The sequence below is a fragment of the Alosa pseudoharengus genome, unplaced genomic scaffold, assembly GCF_046254945.1.
Source record: "Alosa pseudoharengus isolate Yale_2024_CS ecotype anadromous, Long Island Sound unplaced genomic scaffold, YU_APseudo_1.1 YU_APseudo_1.1_scf_22, whole genome shotgun sequence".
In the NCBI taxonomy this organism is placed as follows: domain Eukaryota; kingdom Metazoa; phylum Chordata; class Actinopteri; order Clupeiformes; family Clupeidae; genus Alosa; species Alosa pseudoharengus.
The window spans coordinates 20,078,963-20,097,969 of NW_027468680.1; the positions used below are offsets into that span (position 1 = coordinate 20,078,963).

Consider the following 19,007-nt stretch of genomic DNA (forward strand, 5'->3'; position numbering starts at 1 on the left):
ACACACACACACACACACACACACACACACACACACACACACACACACACACACACATGTGCAGAGTTATCTCTGTGTGCATACTCTGACAGTTCCTTCCTCATATTTCCCGCTTAACTGTCATTCAGGAGCTCTCCTGCAGTGTGACATTACAAACATTCTGTCTTTTCTCTCTCTCTCTCTCTCTCTCTCTCTCTCTCTCTCTCTCTCTCTCTCTCTCTCTCTCTCTCTCTCTCTCTCTCTCTCTCTCTCTCTCTCTCTCTCTCTCTCTCTCTCTCTCTCCTCTCTCTCTCTCTCCTCTCTCTCTCTCTCTCTCTCTCTCTCAGGCGCAGGCAGTAACGCTCACGGTGGCTCAGGCCTTCAAAGTGGCGTTTGAGTTCTGGCAGTCTGCCAAAGAAGGTACGCCCGGTTGCCCCCGACGACAGCAGTCATGACTGACACCTCATATGTTTTGTATTCTCTGTTGAACCTCCTGTTTGTGTTGGCTTCCTGTTCACGCTGGCTAACAAGCTCTCTCTCTTTCAGTCTTTCTCTCTCTTTTCTCTCATTCTCTCTCTCATTCCTATTGTTACTCTTACTCATTCTCACCCTTTTTCCCTCTCCTGGTCTCCTATATTTATGAGCTGTGAGCATAAAATGCATTGTTTTTTTGACAACTCTTCTCTGACTGACACATGTGAGCGAGTTGAATATAATTTTCCGTCTGTGTTTGTGTGTGAGCATGAGCAAATCGTCACACACACACGCACATGGAAACGGGCGTTGGCTCAGCTGTGTTATTGATGACAGATGGGCATTGTTTGGACAGGCCTGTGACTGACAGCCCTGCTGGGAGTGTGAGGCAAGGCTGGACGGGTGAGCAGTGAATTGTGAAGGTTTTCATGTGGGGCAGCGTGCTGCTGTGGTCCAACAGTATCCTGTTTGCACACAGTACTACTCTCCCTCACTCTCTCGCTCTCTTGCTCTTTCTTTCTCTCCCTCTCTCTTTCTCTCTCTCTCTCTTGCTCTCTTTCTTTCTCTCTATCTCTTTCTCTCTCTTGCTCTCTCTCGCTCCCTCTCTCGCTCTCTCTCTCTTTTTATTTCTCTATCTCTGTGTTTTGGGGTTTGGCAACATCTAGGTTATCTACTCTTTAGTCGTTGGGTCTGAGTAAGGTGGGCTGCTGTGTGCACGTTGCCTCACTCGCTTCCAGTTCTGCATTCTCACACGTCCCACTTCATTGTGCCATGATCACATGTGAGCGAGAGGCAAGAGGCCACATCGGTAGAAAAGACATCATTTGCAGTACACAGAAGTAATACACCTACTCAAACACATGATTACTGTAAGTCTCATCTCATCCTTATACATGCACACACACACACATAGTCACACACACGCGCGCACACACACACACACACTGAGCTGCTTGGATGCTCTATGTACAGAAATAGAAACGGATAGAGTAGGACAAACAGCAGAAAAGGGAGAGGGGAAATGGCAGCCTTATTTGAGCTCTAAAAGAAGGCCAGGCAGAAATACCTGATGGGTCCACCCCAGCCTTATTGTGTGTGTGTGTGTGTCAGTCTGCACAGCACAATGGACAGCAAAGCTTTTAAGCTGCACTTCTCTTTCCCCCGAAGATGGAAACTACTGGACAGATGAAAGAAGTGCGGTTGAAAGAGAAATCGGAGGGTGAGAATTTAAGATGAGACGGTGCGAAAGAGAGATAGGACTGTACTCAGAGGGAGTGTTTGTGTGTGTGTGTGCGTGTGCGTGTGCGCGCATGTGTGCACAGCCTGCCGTCCAACTGCAGGGTTGCCACACCGATTGATCTGCTTGGTGTGCGGGAGATCAGGAGACACTGTTTACTCCTTCTTCTCTCGCTCCTCCTGCCCACGCTCCTACACACACACACACACACACACACACACACACACACCTCCACCCTCTCTGTCCGATTTAAAAACAGCCTTTCATCCGGCAGCAGCAGAGGTGTGCAGCCTGTGGGGCGAACGCTCCCTTTGAAGCTCCCGCTAATGAGATGCATGTCCATCTCTCTGATTGGCCTGCGCACAGATGAAGGCCGCTGCTCCCCTCTCATCTCTTTGTTCCGCACCAGCACTCCGCTCCGCGCTGCTGTTCAGCTCGCTGGTTCAGTCTCTATAGCTGCTTTCAGACCTAGGTGTAAGTCCGCATGTTCTGCGGATGTCAAGCGGTTGGGCCGTATATCTGAACAACATAACCGGCTATTTGGAATTCCGAACTTAGCTGGCTCTTACACTACTCCCCTCCTAGGATTTCCGACGGACATTATGTAAACCAGCTCGTGTCTGAACGAAGCGAAGAACATGCGGAGAGTCTGTGTTAAACCACGCTCAACCTGTTAAACCACGCGGAGATGTTAATGTGCGTCTGTGTCGCTAACCTGCAGACATTAGGTGTGAACATCATATCTAAATCACCCGAAGGGTCGGACCTCCGTTTGACAAAGATCCGCATATACTGCGGAGGTCTTGTCTGAAAGCAGCTTATCACTTTGTTTTCCAGACTCTCTCTGGCTCTCCTCTCCTCGGTTCGCTGTCTCTCCTGTTCGTGTCTTCTCTCAACTCTCTTCCTCTCGGTTGCTCTCTCTCCTTGTCAGAGAGAATGAGGAGAGGGAGTATTTCCTGTTTCCTCCCAGTAGCCAGCGAGGTTGGAGGCTTCTGTGTGTTTGACCACTGCACAGACCTCCACTTGCACACCATCACTCACTCACACACTCTCTCTCTCTCTCTCTCTCTCTCTCTCTCTCTCTCTCTCTCTCTCTCTCTCTCTCTCTCTCTCTCTCTCTCTCTCTCTCTCTCTCTCACACACACAATTGCTCACTCTCGCTCACTCGCTCTGTCTCTCTTTCTCTGTCAAGAGAAGTGTTCACATCCGCTCAACGGCCCCACACCGCACTGGTAGCTGACAGCATAAAACTTTAACACTCTGTAATCACGCTCCTAAAACAAGGCCACTCTAAACGGCCCAAATTCCTTATCACTTCCATGTTTGTGGGTACAAACTAGGTTGTTGCGAGTCTCTTTGATGCTTCTCTAGTAATAATGAATAAATCTGTATGATCCCTAGTGAATGGGTGTGGAGCTACAGACTAGTTGACAGGAGTTGTGATGCTACAGAGCTGTGGCTTGATCTTGAATCTCATCTCTCTGATGATGATCAGAGCACATGCATATTTGTGTGTGTAAACTAAGTGACTGAGTTGGTCTGCTGATATGTGCAACAAGTAGGAGGGAATGTGATGTGTGTGTGTGTGTCTAATGGAGAGAGGGAGAGAAGGGGAGCAGTGAGTGTTGGGTTAGTGATGCTTCAGCATGTGCCAGGCTGCTTGTGTCCTTGGGGGGAACAGACGAGCATGGATCAGCTTTAATGTCTCGCCTCTGTAATGGAAGCATTAGATTTTGCTATCAGAGCCATAATTAAGGATACTATAAGACCTGGCACTCCCTGTGAGTGTGTGTGTGTGTGTATGGCTGTGTGTATGTGAGCGAGTCTATGATCTTTGGTACACCTTTAGCAATTTCTGTGTAAAGGTTGATGGTGGTTAAATACTGACTTACAGCTGCCTTCGTTCTTTGTCTCTTGCCATTGCCTTCTCCCCATGACTCATCGCTCTCTCTCTCTCTCTCTCTCTCTCTCTCTCTCTCTCTCTCTCTCTCTCTCTCTCTCTTTCTCCTTCCCTCTGTATCCGTCCCTCCACAGACAAAGAGAAGAGGGTGAAGTCGGGCTCGGATGGAGAAGGAGCCGGCAGCTCCCAGTCGGAGAGCTCCGCCAGCCTGAGCAGCGTCAGCAGAGGAGGTGAGTGTCACCCCCCCCCCCCCCAGCTGTCCCTCAGATACCCCTCCTCATCTCTGGTCCTGTCGGATTTGTATCACCGCACTGAGTATTTGTGTGACTCCACTGGGAATCTTCTCTCTGGCCTACTGACTGTTAAACTAGATGTGGGTTGATGGGTGGGGGGGGTAGAGGCTGTTCATGCACACATGTATGCGCTTTGAAGTCTGTCGGCCACACTAAGCATCCAGAACACAGTTCCTGACCTCATCAGGGAGAAGATGGGGATGTGGGGATGGGCTGGGGTTTCCTACGTGCACAAGTCTCACGTCTCACTGTGTTTGCTGAGTCAATTCCAAACCTCCAACTGGGGAACCTGAACTCTGATGTGGTTTTAGAACATCGTGAGAACTCTTTGAGAGCGGTCTGTCTATTGCCATGTGACACTTGTGACTCTTGAGTCATGATGAGGGTGTGTCTGATGGGATGATATGACTGTTGCTAAAGGCTGATGCTAAAGCCTGTGTTTAGCAGACCCTTCATCTACCCTTCTCCTGTATGTTTATGGCAGAGAGGATTCCTGTAAGTCTTACATGACCCAGTGTTTACAGGGATTTGGGCACTGTTGGACGTGTGTGTGTGTACGCGTGCTGGTCCATCTGCAAGCCGATTTACCCCCCCCCCCCCTCTGTTGGAATAACATTTTAACTGATTTCCTGTGTACTTATCTCTTTTTCCCCCTCATGTTTATAACTTCATTTGAGTGTTTTTTCCGGCGTTTTGGGCATTCTGTTTGGTGACACTGCACCTGGTAATCCTGTACTCGTTACAGAAAAACATGCATATCCCAGCTTTGGAGAGAAGCAATGACATGATCTGTGTGTGTGTGTGTGTGTGTGTTAGTGTGTGTGTGTGTGTGTGTGCTCGTTCGTTCGTTCGTTCGTTCCATCCGGGGACCCCAGTGGCCTGCGCTGAGTGTCTGTATCCTCTCTGTGTATTTTTATCATTTTGCTTTTGCTTTGTTTTCTCCGTCTATATATTCCCTCATTCTCTCTTCGACCATTTCATTCTACTCTTCTTTTTCTCTTGCCACTCTCTTCTCTCCATCTTAATCTTTCCCCCCTTTTCTCCTCCCCCCACCTCCCCTCCTCTCCTCTCAACCCCTCCCTCCCCTCCCCTCCTCTCCCCCCCTCCCTCCCCTCCTCTCCTCTCCCCCCCTCTCTTCTCCTCTCCTCTGGTGTTCTAGTTGACTGCGTTCGTTTCTCGCTGGGAGGCCTCTGGCTACTCAGCTGGATACGTGACACACAATACTGGAGGTCCTCAGGGACTAGCCTCCTGTCTGTCATCGGAGACAGGGTGTGTGTGTGTGTGTGTGTGTGTGTGTGTGTGTGTGTGTGTGTGTGTGTGTGTGTGTGTGTGTGTGTGTGTGTGTGTGTGTGTGTGTGTGTGTGTGTGTGTGTGTGTGTGTGTGTGTGTGTGTGTGTGTGTGTGTGTGTGTGTGTGTGTGTGTGTGTGTGTGTGTGTGTGTGTGTGTGTGTGTGTGTGTGTGTGTGTGTGTGTGTGTGTGTGTGTGTGTGTGTTAGTCTCGAAGGCACACATTCTTCTAAGGAATGAGGAGTTTGTGTGTGCCAGAACTTCCTGTCAGAAAGAGAATGTCTGGAATATGATCCCGCCAGGCTGTGCATATTGCTTAGGAACACACACACACACACAAATCCCCAAGCAGCCATGTCAGTGGGCCAGGCTTGCCTGCGTTCCTCTGGAGCAGCAGATTGGATGACTAATCACCTGCTGGTAATTGCTCTGCTGGTGAAAGAGGAGCTGCTGTAAATGTCATTCAGATGTACTGAGCAACAGAGAAGAGGAGGGGGGGAGAGAGAATGACAGGGAGTGAGAGAAGCCTCGGATAGCAGGGGAAAGTTTTCTGAGGGCACCGGCTGTGAAGGCCCTGACATCTGCAAATCAGTCTAAGACACCCTTTCGAAACAAAGCAAAGAGCTTTCTTTATTAGGGGCTGTTATGTTTATGAAAGCTGCAAATGCTATTCTGGATGTTTTTGTAACTAATTGTGGTTTCTCAGACCCTCTGTACTGTACAGTGGAACGCTGGTGGAGCGTGAGAACAGGGTTTGTGTTGGGCACCAAAAAGAGGAAGACTGATGCTGTGTGCTCTTGCCTCATTAATGAATGACAGACAACAGATGGCCAGCAGGACGACACACATTAGAGAAGTGCACATAGTTGATTGTTCTCATTAAGACTGTGTGTGCTGATGTGCGTGTGTGTGTGTGTGTGTGTGTGCACGCGCACACATGCTTGTGTGTCTTATGAGTGCACACGTGTGTGTTAAATATGTGTTATCCGTGAAGGCAGTGATAACAAATGGATGTTTATTCAACGATGCCGTGCAGTTCAGTCTTTATATATGCGCGATCCTGGCGGAGTGGAGTAGATGAACGTCTTGGTCCTCAGTGGCCTGGTTACTCACACAGGAAAGCTTTTCAAACCCAAATCAACAGCAGAGCCACAGCGGCTCACGCCTCTGAGCTCACACACAGTGGGTGTTACGGTTCCAATGGAGGCCCAGTGGGGCCACTGGACTCTCTGTCCGTCTCTGATGTTGTTGTGTTTGTGTGTGCCTGTGCGTAGAGGTGAACTCTCCGTCTCTGATGTTGTGTTTGTGTGCCTGTGCGTAGAGGTGAACTCTCCGTCTCTGATGTTGTGTTTGTGTGTGCCTGTGCGTAGAGGTGGCCACAGGGACCCTGCTGGACCTGGGGGACGGCGCCATCGCGGCCATGGTGCACTCGGGGCCTGAGGGAGCGCTCACGCGCAACGCGCACACCTCGGAGAACAACAACACAGTATGGGTAAGCCAGGACGCTGCAGCATGCATACACCACTTTATACACACACACACACACACACACACACACACACACACACACACACACACCACTTTACACACAAACTCTCTCTCTCTCACTCACACACACACCCCTGCATGACACAGAGAATGACCTCGCAGTATAAGTAGGCACCATGGAATCTGGTAAGTGTGGGAGTAATTGCATGCTCACATACACACACTCACACTTTTTGTTGAAACGTGGGTGTGTGAGCCAAAGGTCTGTCAGAACAGGCACTAAATTTGCATTCATTGCCAGATAAGCATCAGTGGTGGGCCTTAAACCTGCGTGGCCATGGCAGGCTGCACACACTGCGTGGAGTGAAATGCCTTGGAGGGTTTAACACAAGGCATGAAATCTGATTAGCTTTACATTCAAATCCTCATCCCCTCACCCCTTCTCACTGAAGGCCACCTCAGTAGTTTGTGTGGGGGTGCTTATGCACCATGCATGATCGTTAAAACTGGGCTGTAGTCCGCTAGTCGAGTGGGCCGATTGCAGCAAGGGTCTTTGTAGTTCTCCGTTTATATCGGGCATTCATCAGGATTGCGTCACTAGTGGTGAAGGCCACACTTCAGCAGAAATAGCATATGGCAAGGGCTCGGGTTGAGTTGTCTTTGAGGACGTGAGCCTGCATGTGCAGATAGCACCGGCCCTGCACAGCAGAAGGCACAGCTGAGCTGCCAGCGTTTCTGCTGCCGCTGGCGTAATCGGAATCACGACCTGAAACGAGCAGTGACAGGAGCCATAACAAGTCTTCTCGCTCCACTTCCCCATCACCTGAAACTGAACTGAACACGGAATTCACAGACAAGCCTTGTACTCGTTATGTGTATACTCAGGCAGGCAGTTTGTTAAACCCATAAAACTGGCAGTGTAACACTATGATGTATACAATGTAGAACCTGATCAGAGATGAGCGTCAGCTTGGCATGGAATTTGCATGAAGTCCATGCGTCTGTTTTTACTAGGAACACATACCACTGGGTGTTGCCTTATAGCGACTCTCTGTTTGCTCTTCTCTGTGTGTGTGTGTGTGTGTGTGTGTGTGTGTGTGTGTGTGTGTGTGTGGGTGTGGGTGTGGGTGTGGGTGTGGGTGTGGGTGTGGGTGTGGGTGTGGGTGTGTGCAGGGATGAGTATTTTATTGGGTTGTAGAAAATGGCTTTGTATTTTGTATCAAAATGCTTTATAGGTGCGTATTAAATACAGCCACATATTTTTGGTAAAACCAAAACTTTTGGTGATGTTATGACATCATAAAAGTGCAAAACAATGAATGTAGCCTATTGTGCTGACTTGCCCAGAATTGTTGTGATCAGAATATTGAGATTCAGGAAGATGATCCAATGCAAGATGAGTAATGTGTATGTTGCTCACACACCCAATACACTCCCTCACACCAACCTCAAGTTTCTTGAGAAATTTAATCATCTGTTTCTTGAGAACTTTAATCATCCAATGGGAACACATGGAACTGGTTATGTGGTTGCAACATTGCTCAAAAAAGTTGCCCCATGTATCACCTGAAGCAACACAACATTATTTTCTAAAACTGATAGTCCCGGTCCTTGATTGTGATTGGCTGAATCGCGTTCGATGCCGTTGTAAAATTCAGCATAAACATACACCTTGACCGCATTTCGTTCTACCATAACTTGATACAAAAGTTAAAGTAGCTGCCTCTCGACGTTGCTTGGCAACCATTCAGATAGAGGAAATAATTTCTTGCCGGAGGAATGATTATCTAGGAATAACTCGTTATATTAGTTGCTGTGCCTTTACTTTATGAAACTTTGCCAGGTATTTATAGTAACAGTTTTAGAAAAGCAATAAGCCACTCGATTCCGTAGGTTACACTGATTCTACAACAGCTAAGGGGGGTTTTAGGCACTCCGCTAGAGCAGGTCCGAAGTGCTAACCAGTAGGCCACGGCTGCCCCTTAGATGTTGTAGGATCAGTGTAACCTACGGCCTCTCGGGGCTTATTGCTTAAATTTATCCTCCCTGCCGTCAACCCCATTTAGCTTACAGTACCCAGTTAGTTAAGTAAGAAAACCAACTAAAAGGGTCATGATCCTTCCTGATCAACAGCGTTACATAGTGCGATTAAATCTGGGCATGCACTGACAGTGTCAGGAACTTGTCTCCACTTTGTACCACTTGAGAAGTTCAGTTGTGAGTTTTTGAGTGCATCTCTGATACAGTATTTAGGCTATGAGATGTAACAGGCAGGCCAGCATAGTTGATTTGTTGAGTGTTTGTAGGTTTATGGCATGTCCTGTAAGCAGAGAAAAACTGTTGCTCTCAAACACTGTTCACGTAATCAACAGAGTCAGTGTACTGATGAAGCAATAGATTAAATAGACAGATATGGGAGGTTTGAAGTCAAGTCAAGTCAAGTCAAGTCAAGTTTATTTATATAGCGCATTTCATACACAGAGGTCATTCAATGTGCTTTACATAAACAAAACCAAACAATAATAACAAATAAAAGCATAGAAGGGCAATATAGTCAAAGAATAGTTAAAAGGTAAAGATCATAATAAAAAGGAAACATAAAACAAGGTAAAATCATTTAAAAATAAAGAATAATTAGTAAGCAAAACAAAGGCAAAAGTAGTAAAAAAAAGTAATAAAAGACAAAGTAGAATAATTATCAAGGCAGATTCAGAATTTGTTACTCGGCACAGTTAGCAGAAAGCATCTGAGAACAGTTTGGTCTTAAGTCTAGATTTAAAACTGGCTACAGTTGGGGCCTTTTTGATGTCATCCGAAAGTTGGTTCCACAGCTGAGCCGCATAGCAGCTAAAAGCTGCTTCACCATGTTTAGTTCTAACTGTAGGTTTTACTAGCAGGTTTTTCACCTGGGACCTGAGAGGACGAGAAGGTGTGTACTGCTGAAGCATGTCTGACAAGTATTTAGGTCCTGCTCCATTTACTGATTTATAAACAAGCAATAGTGCTTTAAAGTCAATTCTGTGACTTACTGGAAGCCAGTGCAAGGACTTAAGAATTGGAGTAATGTGGTCAGTTCTTTTAGTTTTTGTTAGAATCCTAGCTGCTGCATTTTGTATCACCTGAAGCTGTTTAATAGTCTTTTTAGGAAGGCCTGTGAACAGTCCATTGCAGTAATCAACTCTGCTGGAGATAAATGCATGAATGAGTTTTTCTAAGTCATATTTTGACATCAGCCCTCTGAGTTTGGCAATATTTTTGAGGTGGTAAAAAGCTGATTTAGTTATCGCTTTCATGTGGCTGTTGAAATTTAGATCACTGTCAATTAATACACCAAGATTTTTAACAGTATCCTTTGCCTTCAACCCTTTTGTGCCAAGGAGAGTGGCAACCCTAAGTCTTTCCTCATTTTTACCAAATATGATTACTTCAGTTTTTTCTTTGTTCAGCTGAAGAAAATTTTGAGACATCCAGGTGTTGATTTGTTCTATACACTGACACATAGATTCAAGAGGACCATAGTCGTTTGGTGATAGAGCTAAGTAAATTTGTGTGTCATCTGCATAGCTATGATATGAAATCAAATTATTTTGAATGATTTGTCCAAGTGGGAGCATATAGAGGTTGAATAATAGTGGCCCCAAGATTGACCCCTGGGGAACACCACAGGTCAAGGACGTTGGTGTTGAGGTACAGTTTCCGATGGCAACAAAGAAGCTCCTTTCTTGTAGATATGATTTTATCCAGCTGATAACTATGCCTGTAAATCCAACCCAGTGTTCTAGTCTGTGTAGTAAAATATTGTGATCAACAGTGTCAAATGCTGCACTAAGGTCCAGTAGCACTAGGACTGATGTTTGAAGTGAGTTCATGCTCCCTTTAAAGAGAATTTATGTTTTGATACATGGCGTGGCTACTGTATTTTGTAGTTTACCTTGATGCACTTAAAATTATGGTATTTGATATTTTATTTAAAAATACATTTGAATGTATTTCTGCCCATCCCTGTGTGTCCATGTGTGTCTGTCTGTGTGCATGTGATGTGTGTGTGTGTGTGTGTGTGCTGTGTGTGTTGGTTGTGTGGTACTCTGGTATATTGGGGGGACTCCAGTGTTGTTGTGTGGGTCAGACAGGATAAACAGTGCAGACTGAGGGGAAGAAACTGGTCGGTCTGGCTGGCTGGTTGGTGGTTATTAACAGTCCATAATGGAGAGGTGAGAGCCCAGTGTGGCATGAGAACGCAAACAGACGCCCGTCTGACATTTACACGCCAGCGCCAGAAATGTCAGGGGGCCAAAGAGCCCCGTACACAATGACTCGCATAAAAGCAGGCGTGTTTGCCTTTTGTGAGGGCTAATGAGATAACATTGTAATCTGTGTATGTATGAGTATGTGAGTGTGTTTGAGAACGAGAGTGCGTATATTTGGTCGGTGTGTGTTTAGTGTGAATGGCATGTACGGAGAGAGGACTAGACGGCAGGAACAACAGAGGTCAGTTTCAATGGACAAGAGTCGATTAGTGATGCCCGGTAGTGCATAAGAATGTTAAGTCACAGCAGATGAATTTGAAACGAGCTCACGTCCGTGATGAGTAGCGAGTAGATTAGTCTGGTTCCCCTGCTGGGCTCCATGTTGAAGACGCACTGCACTGCAGTTTCTCTCTTAGCCTGAGCCTGTTGTCACCTTGGAAACGAGTGAGGAATTTTCATTGTGCGCCTACCTAAGAGGGTGCTACAGGTCTGAATCCTGCTGCGGTGCTCCACCCCACACACACACACACACACACACACACTAGTGAACACCTCAGCTTTGATGTCTGTAATTATCTGCTGTTTTTGTTTGCAGGAGCTGGAGGATGGACTGGACGAAGCTTTTTCAAGGTCAGTGTTTCATTTTTGGGTGTCCACTTTTGGATAATACACACATGCACACAACACACACAGATAAAGACTCACCCTTGCGTTATCCTTGCGTCAGAGAAGAGAAAATGGCGTCTTTGGAGAAGAAAAGTGTACAGAGAATTGAATACTCTCCAGACACCAGTCTCCACCCAGCACAACACACACACACACACACTCACACACTTTCCCCCTCTCTGAGAGTACACTTGGGTTTGGCGCAGCCCTTGCCAGCACACCACACCCCTTCTAACAGATCAACACTGGGGAGAGACACACACACACACACACACACACACACACGCATACACGCACGCACACTCAAGCGCACGTTCACCAAACACCATGCCTAGAGTGCTTATCATCACTTGTGTGATATGATTTTTAAAGAGGCACAAGCATCAGAGCTTTTTATCTGTCAGGGGTCTCTTTGGACATGGTGAGAGCCTAGACACACACACACACACACACACACACACACACACTTGCTTCTTCTGAGTGTCTGCCCGCGTAGCCGTTAAGCACAAGTAAACATGTAATTTATTCATTAAAAGCTTAGCTGTCAACACCAGACTTTAAGACACACAGACCAGTTTCATGTAATGAGTGTTTTGGGATTATAAATAGTTAAATATTTACCAGGCTTCCACGACGAGTGCGGCATTGCACCTTCATAAATACGGTCGTGTGTGTGCAAGCTATGTGTGAACTGCTGTGTGAACTTCTGTAGAGTGCTGCAGTAAAACAACCAGGCTTCATCTCCTTTTTCTGCTTCTATGTCTGTCCAGACTGACCCTTTCCACCAGAAGACTCGTGAGCTCTCACACTAGGCGTTATGTTTTTGCCGGTGTTATGTTTTTTGCGCCGGTGATGAAACACTCGGCCTGGGTTTCTTCTCAGCGCCTCTTAACTGACCTCTAAAGCTTCTGGATCTCTTTGGTCATCGCCTAGAATTCTTTTTGACGGCTTAAGCTTGTCTCGAAAAACCTGCATTCATTAGAGGTCTCTCTTGAGGAGGACTTTTTGTACTATTCGCTTTCTTGAGATTACAAAGAAATGGTGTCTGAGCTCAGGTGTGTATGTCTGCTGTATATGGGGGTGGATTACTTCAGTTTTGTGGCATATGAGACAAAAGAACAGCCTCCTGCTGGGCTGCACCACTGATGTTCTGCTCTGATCCCCCCCCCACACACACACACACACACACAGCCCCACCCCCTGTTGTCAGCTCAGCATCATGCGCTGAACAGTAATCTGCACCGTAACACAAAACACAGACCAGCCTATAAACCTCACGACTGCATGACTCTGCATCCTTTCACAGCCCTGTACCTTGCCGTCAGCAATAAACAGCCATACCACTCCTTGCCGCCCCCCCGCCCCACACACCTTACACGGAACAAAAGGAGTAATAAAGAGATGTTGAACCCCCCTGCCTGTTTTGCAGAAATTACACAACTATACTGATGTTTACATTGGTGATTGGGGAACCGTGTCACACACACACACACACACACTGGCTGATGGACTCCAGCTGGCTAAAAAGAGGTGTATTTATTGTGGCTGAGCCGCCGTCAGCGAGTCGCAGCGGGGTGGGGGTGTGAGTGTTGATTTGGGCTCACTGTGGCGCTATCAGCTGATTATTAGTCTGAGTAATTACACTGGCGCTCGTTAATCCCCCGGCGCTGATTAACCAAGAGAGCTGGCGCACGACTTACTAGAGCGTGGATTAAATGAGGAGAGGAGAAGGTGACTGTTTTTGTGACTGCCTCAACTTACTGCAGCACTGCTGCACTCTTACCAATTCCCACTTTCGGGAGAGGACCGGTGAAGTCAAGCAAATCTGTGTACGGCTGTCTCCATATTCAAGTTCCAAGAGTGTAGGAATTCCAAATTTCATAAACATGCTGGCGTTACAGTATGTTTTAAAAGTGATTGCAAAAACTGTTCAAGCCTCTTCTCTAATTGTGTTGGTGTATAAAATGGCAGACTGAAGTTGCTCATTGCTGTTGAATTACAAAAGACCACAGTGAGGAATAGCAATCAGACACCAGGTACAGTATTGACTGTCTGCTATATAAATAGCCTTACTCAGACAAACACTTGCTTGGCATAATTTAGTCCATATATTGATTTCACCTCTTTTGCGTTATGGAGCCAGGGCTGTGGGGAGAACCAGCTCTGGCCTGAAAGCATCCGTGCTCCTGGTCACAGGTCAATCAGCCAGCCTGAGTCAGTAGAATTCACTTCCTCTTGGGGCCTCCACTATGAGGTCATCTGCATTAGCCCCCGTGACCTTACTCAGTGACCTCATGTCAGGCTGGCTGTTGTGTGGTGGCAGGACATCAGCCTGTGACCAATGGTTTGATTGGTCTTGTGCGTCTGTCCCAAAGTTGACTGACCAGACCACGCTGCTTGGATAGATAAGGCTTTAGTGCCATCTGGTGTCTATTGGTGGAACAACAACACATGCTATGTGAGAGCTGCATGCCTAGAGATTTCCCTTTACAAAACTTGTCAAACAGCATAGATTTACTAACAAAATGAAATTCTTATAGCACGTTTTTTTCCCCTCCAGAAACTGTGTCATTTTAGAAAATGTATTTTTCTAAAGAGATGTGTGAATCTGAACTCGTCTCCTTGTTGTATGGAAAATGTTGCTGTGTGTTGGATTTCTCTGAACGTTCAGCAACTCCTCACTTTCTCCTCTCTGCTTGCGCTCCCATAGCCGCAGTCTGGATAGCTTTGAGTCATCCACAGGTAAAGACCCTTCTCATGACGGAGCCCATCACCATTTCCCAGTAGCACTGTCCTGTCCTGTAGCGTACCTGCTCCTAGCTTCCTGTTAGATTCCACCATCAACTCACTCATTATAGGTTCTAGCACCTCAGACCCATTTCTATTATCTGCTGTTGTCTTGTCCCCAGAACATCTTTGTGTGTCATGTAGATTAGTGCTGTCGTGTTGTCCATTCCCAAGGCCCATCCTCCCTCTATCTGTCCTGTGGCTGTGAACCTGGTCTCATCAGAGTGTGTGTGGTCTCACCGGTTCCAGCCTGGGATTGAATATAAACGATAAGGTGGATGATCAACCTTCCACTTCAGCTCTTGACTCAATCCCAGGGGAAATTCTGGAAAGTGGTGAAGCCCCCCCCCCCCCCCCCAAACCTGCCTCCTTCCCCGGGCCCCTGTCTCTTAGTCCTCTCTGATTTGAAACATGGTGTGACCATCATATTTCATCACCTACTTAGTGAGAGAGACATCTGTTGTTCTGCTGTGAGGTTCACCCATTGTTTTCATGCATGCAGTCCTGCCGGGTCGATGGTCTTGGAGGAGCCAGGATAGGAGGCATGAGAGGAACACCTGTGAGTTCGCTGGTTGTCTCTTCTCAGCTTCTGCCCCATGGCAGAGCTGTGTCAGGACCAGCCCCCATACACATCACTTTCACCCCATGGGGTTTTAGCCACCAGGCATTGTGGCCAATTGTCTGATCTTTTCATCTTTCCCTCCTTTGCATCATGCCATCAGCCATTTCCTCTCCATTGTTGCCTCATCACTGAGTGAGTGAGACAATGGTAATTTACGATGAAAGATTGATGTGTGTGTGTGTGTGTGTGTGTGTGTGTGTGTCCCATCAATAGGTACTATGTGAGTCGTATGTCATCTTTTTTTGTCATATGAATTGTCATCATCATACACCTTGATTATTTGCACAAGACTTCAGATAGTTAGCAGGTCTCAGTTTCATACACCAAATTCCATCTGGTGTATGAAACCACCCATTCACCTGAAGATAAAATGCTGTATTGTGTTCAATACAATCAGTGTATACTGCACAGCCATTGCAGAACTGTGTGGTCAGTGACCCCTCTTGGTTGCAGACTTGTTTTATATGTAAAATACTGCAGACATCATGCCATTGTCTTGCCCTGCTAGTTGAAGGGTGTTATTTTACCCCTCGAGGTCTGTAATGTAAGTGCTAATCGGTATCCCTTTGTCTCCTCTCCAGACTCGCTGAGTCTCGCACTAACCCCCAGGTCTTGGACATTGGGGTGAGCCCTCAGGACCTCCAGGCAGAGGAGTGCCTGTCGCCTAGCAACACGGAGCAGGCGGATGGAGAGGACTCGTTTGGCTTCTGATGTCTTGGACAAAAGGGAGATGACTGAGGGGGAAAGTACAGAGGACAGGCTTGCTGCTGGACCACAGAGAAGACATGCCTTGCTCCACCTAGAAGCTCTGGCTGGAATCATCTCGTCCCGTATGGTGCGACATGAACTTCTGGTCACCTCTAGAACTCAAACCAAAGCAAAGCAATATAACTGATGTTTATTTACTTTTTTATTTTTACTTTCCTTTTTCTTTGATCTTTCTTCGCTAATTACATTTGGTTTTGAAAATGTTGCCCCAGTCCTTTGTTACAAACAAAGTTACTTTCTGAGTTTGTTTTATTTGAATCCAATGGTTTATGTTTGTATGTCCTGTAAACAATTTATAAGACATGGCTTAAAGGACAAATCCGGTGAGTTTTCACATTGATTTCCGTTTCTCAAGGTCACCGAGTACTGTCGATTTTACCTAGCTCGAGTTGCAATAGCCAGCAGTTAACACAACCAAGCAGCTGCAGCGCTGCACTCTGGGGCATGTACATGGGAGCTCACAGACTGTGAACTCCCAGAGTGAAGTGCCCCTAGATGCCTGGCTGTAGCAACTAGAGCTAAGTAAAACCGATCGTTTTCATTTTGTTTAATACCGACAGTACTCGGTGACCTCGAGAAACGGAGATCTATGTGAAAACTCGCCGGATTTCTCCTGTAAATGTATTATAATTTATCAGTTGCAGAGTGATTGGTTGAGGTGGTTTTGAGAGATTCAAGTAGTTGCTACAACTCTGAAAATGCAGGTCCAAGTCTAGACATCCTTCAAGATGTGGAGACTGACTCCTTGTGTGCGTGCGTGTGTGTGTGTGTGCGTGTGTGTGTGTGTGTGTGTGTGTGTGTGTGTGTGTGTGTGTGTGTGTGTGTGTGTGTGTGTGTGTGTGTGTGTGTGTGTGTGTGTGTGTGTGTGTGTGTGTGTGTGTGTGTGTGTGTGTGTGTGTGTGTGTGCGCGCGCGCTTGTCTGTTGGGCTGAGGGTTTGCATTCACAGCATTTTGCATTTGTCAACTCTATGGTGGCCTCATAGTAGCAGTCACAAATGCCAAAAGATAAATAAGTAATTTTGATCTAAGCTTAAGAAAAACTAACTGACTCATTAGACCTATGGTCAGTGCCAGGTATGGCTTGCTGCATCATCAGATGAGGGTCAGTAAACATAATATGGCTATAGTTTTTGCTATAGAAGATAACCTTATTTTTTCTACAATTAATATTTTTGCACTCCCTTTACCCCTCAGTCCTTTTATAGAGTGAATTGAATTCATTGTAGTTTCCCTCAGTCTCATCCTTCTCACACTCCTAAGGTTTCACTAATCAGAAATTATGAATTTCTCACCTTGCTTTCACTATTACTCATCAATTTACTGATGACAACAGCATATTTTGTTTATCATCGTTACCAAGCAAGCGGGATGTTGGGCAGAAGTGTATCCTAAGGAGATGAACAGATTCATTAATGTGGAATGTTTCATGTCTGAAATGGTTTAATGTCGTGTCCTTGACTTGTAGAGGGAGTATTGGTTGTGCTACCTGACCTCTCTCGTTTGTACAGTTATCACAATCCAACCACATGAAGTGAATCAGCTCTCTTCCTCCTCCATTTCTTGTCATTGTTTATTGCAAAGTTGAGGAAAGAAGTTTACATTCAAACACAAGATGTCAGTGTTAGTCTTTAGACAGTTTTGTTACATTTTTTTTGGTAGTCATTAAAATATATTACATTTCTGACCATCACATGCTATGCCCTCTGAATTTAATAAACTGTGATATCAAATCTAATGTACATGTTATTTATTGTGATTTTCTGTACGCTAAGTGAAGAAACCTTTTGGCTTTTGGGGTGATATTTGTAATGTCCAATGTTGGTTTAATTCTTAAAATGTACAAGGGAATACATTGTATTAGCCAAGTACAGCTGATTCAAAAGGCCTCTCATCCCTGTATAGGCCTAAGAAAAATGATTACAGCTGGTAAAGTACAAAAAGAGGAAATCTTGCAATTGAAAACTCTTTAGGTTTATAGCAAGTTGAAGGTTTCATCTGTGCCTCAAGTTTTTAGCCAAACATTGCATGCAAATATTGTCCCTCAACATGTGCAATGCCAAAACCCTTGGATCACTGCTTTGCTGTAAAGTAGCTTAGGCCTGCCATTCAGGTGTGGACCAAGTATATTATGTCAATGCTAGTATGATCTAAAAAGCAGAATTTTCCTCAGCGACTATAGGAAAGAATCATAAGCTCAACACTTCTAGTAGCTAGTCTAGGTTTCCATTAAGAAGACTGACATGTTGGTTAGTAATCAAGGATCCTCGTTTGTCCACTGAAAACTAGGCTAAGATAACAACAGTTGCATACAATATGGACTACAAGGTCTACATTCAGATTTTCGCTACTATCTTATTTAGACAAAATATCAGCTATGACCAATGACCATACACAACGCCCGTAGACTGTATAGAACTATATATACAGTCTATGACAACGCCAACCTAATTGCCGACCCACATTTTGGCAGGTGACCAAAATTATCTGCTTTCCCCCATCAACCGCAGGGGCGTGGCTAAGGTTAGATGGATGCCAAAAAAAAAAACGCGGAAAAACGACTGGACTGAACGAAAACGAAGTTTGCAGTAGTATAGTAGCAGCTAAGTACTCTTACAACTCATATGATCTATTTGGAAAAGGTGGCATCGTAAGTGTTACTGTTTTTTTAAAAGCAAAATATGTCATTTGAAGTAAACCTACCCTACCTAAGTTAAGTTGACACATACGCAATAAACCCTTGCTAGTTTAGTTTATGACTAGCTACAGCTAGCTCGGCATGCGTCTTTCAGTTTAATGTAGCTTCTTGTCACACTTTTCCCAAAACAGTGTCGGACAACTGTAGCATATGCATTTTTTTAAATGGTATTATTGTTACACTAAATAGCTAGTTTAATGTGCATATTTATATACTTGACCCAAATGCTGTGGTTGTCATGCTATTTTAGAAATGTTGCTCTGGTCAGCTTCAATGACCACCTGTTTGCTAACATTAAAGCTAGTGGTGTGGTGTGGTGAAAAAGTCTACTGCTAGATGAAGATCATTGCACGAAATAAACTTGAACTTTACACTTTTATATGTGATTTTATTCCCCCCTCACAATTTGATGGTTCCGTGGAGGAGGATAAGAATACAATTAGGAAATCATGGTTAAGTAAGCTGATTATCCTGATTCAGGGAGGGGAGACGAGTTGGGACCACATGTTGATCAAGATCATATCGAGTTTAACAGACTTCAAAATGGATTATCCTAGTGGTTCA

General features: G+C 45.6%; 1 protein-coding gene across 1 annotated transcript in view; it reads left to right on the forward strand.

Annotated features, from left to right (window-relative positions):
- The window catches only part of ldlrap1b (low density lipoprotein receptor adaptor protein 1b), a 48,423-nt gene extending 30,940 nt beyond the window's left edge, over nucleotides 1-17,483 (forward strand). Inside the window, exons 5-9 of the mRNA XM_076299297.1 lie at nucleotides 327-399; nucleotides 3,725-3,820; nucleotides 6,541-6,662; nucleotides 11,501-11,535; nucleotides 15,562-17,483. Of these exons, the coding sequence (XP_076155412.1) occupies nucleotides 327-399; nucleotides 3,725-3,820; nucleotides 6,541-6,662; nucleotides 11,501-11,535; nucleotides 15,562-15,691 (456 nt within the window). The 3' untranslated portion in view covers nucleotides 15,692-17,483. The remainder of the gene's footprint in view (nucleotides 1-326; nucleotides 400-3,724; nucleotides 3,821-6,540; nucleotides 6,663-11,500; nucleotides 11,536-15,561) is intronic.
- Nucleotides 17,484-19,007: the final 1,524 nt, after the last annotated feature.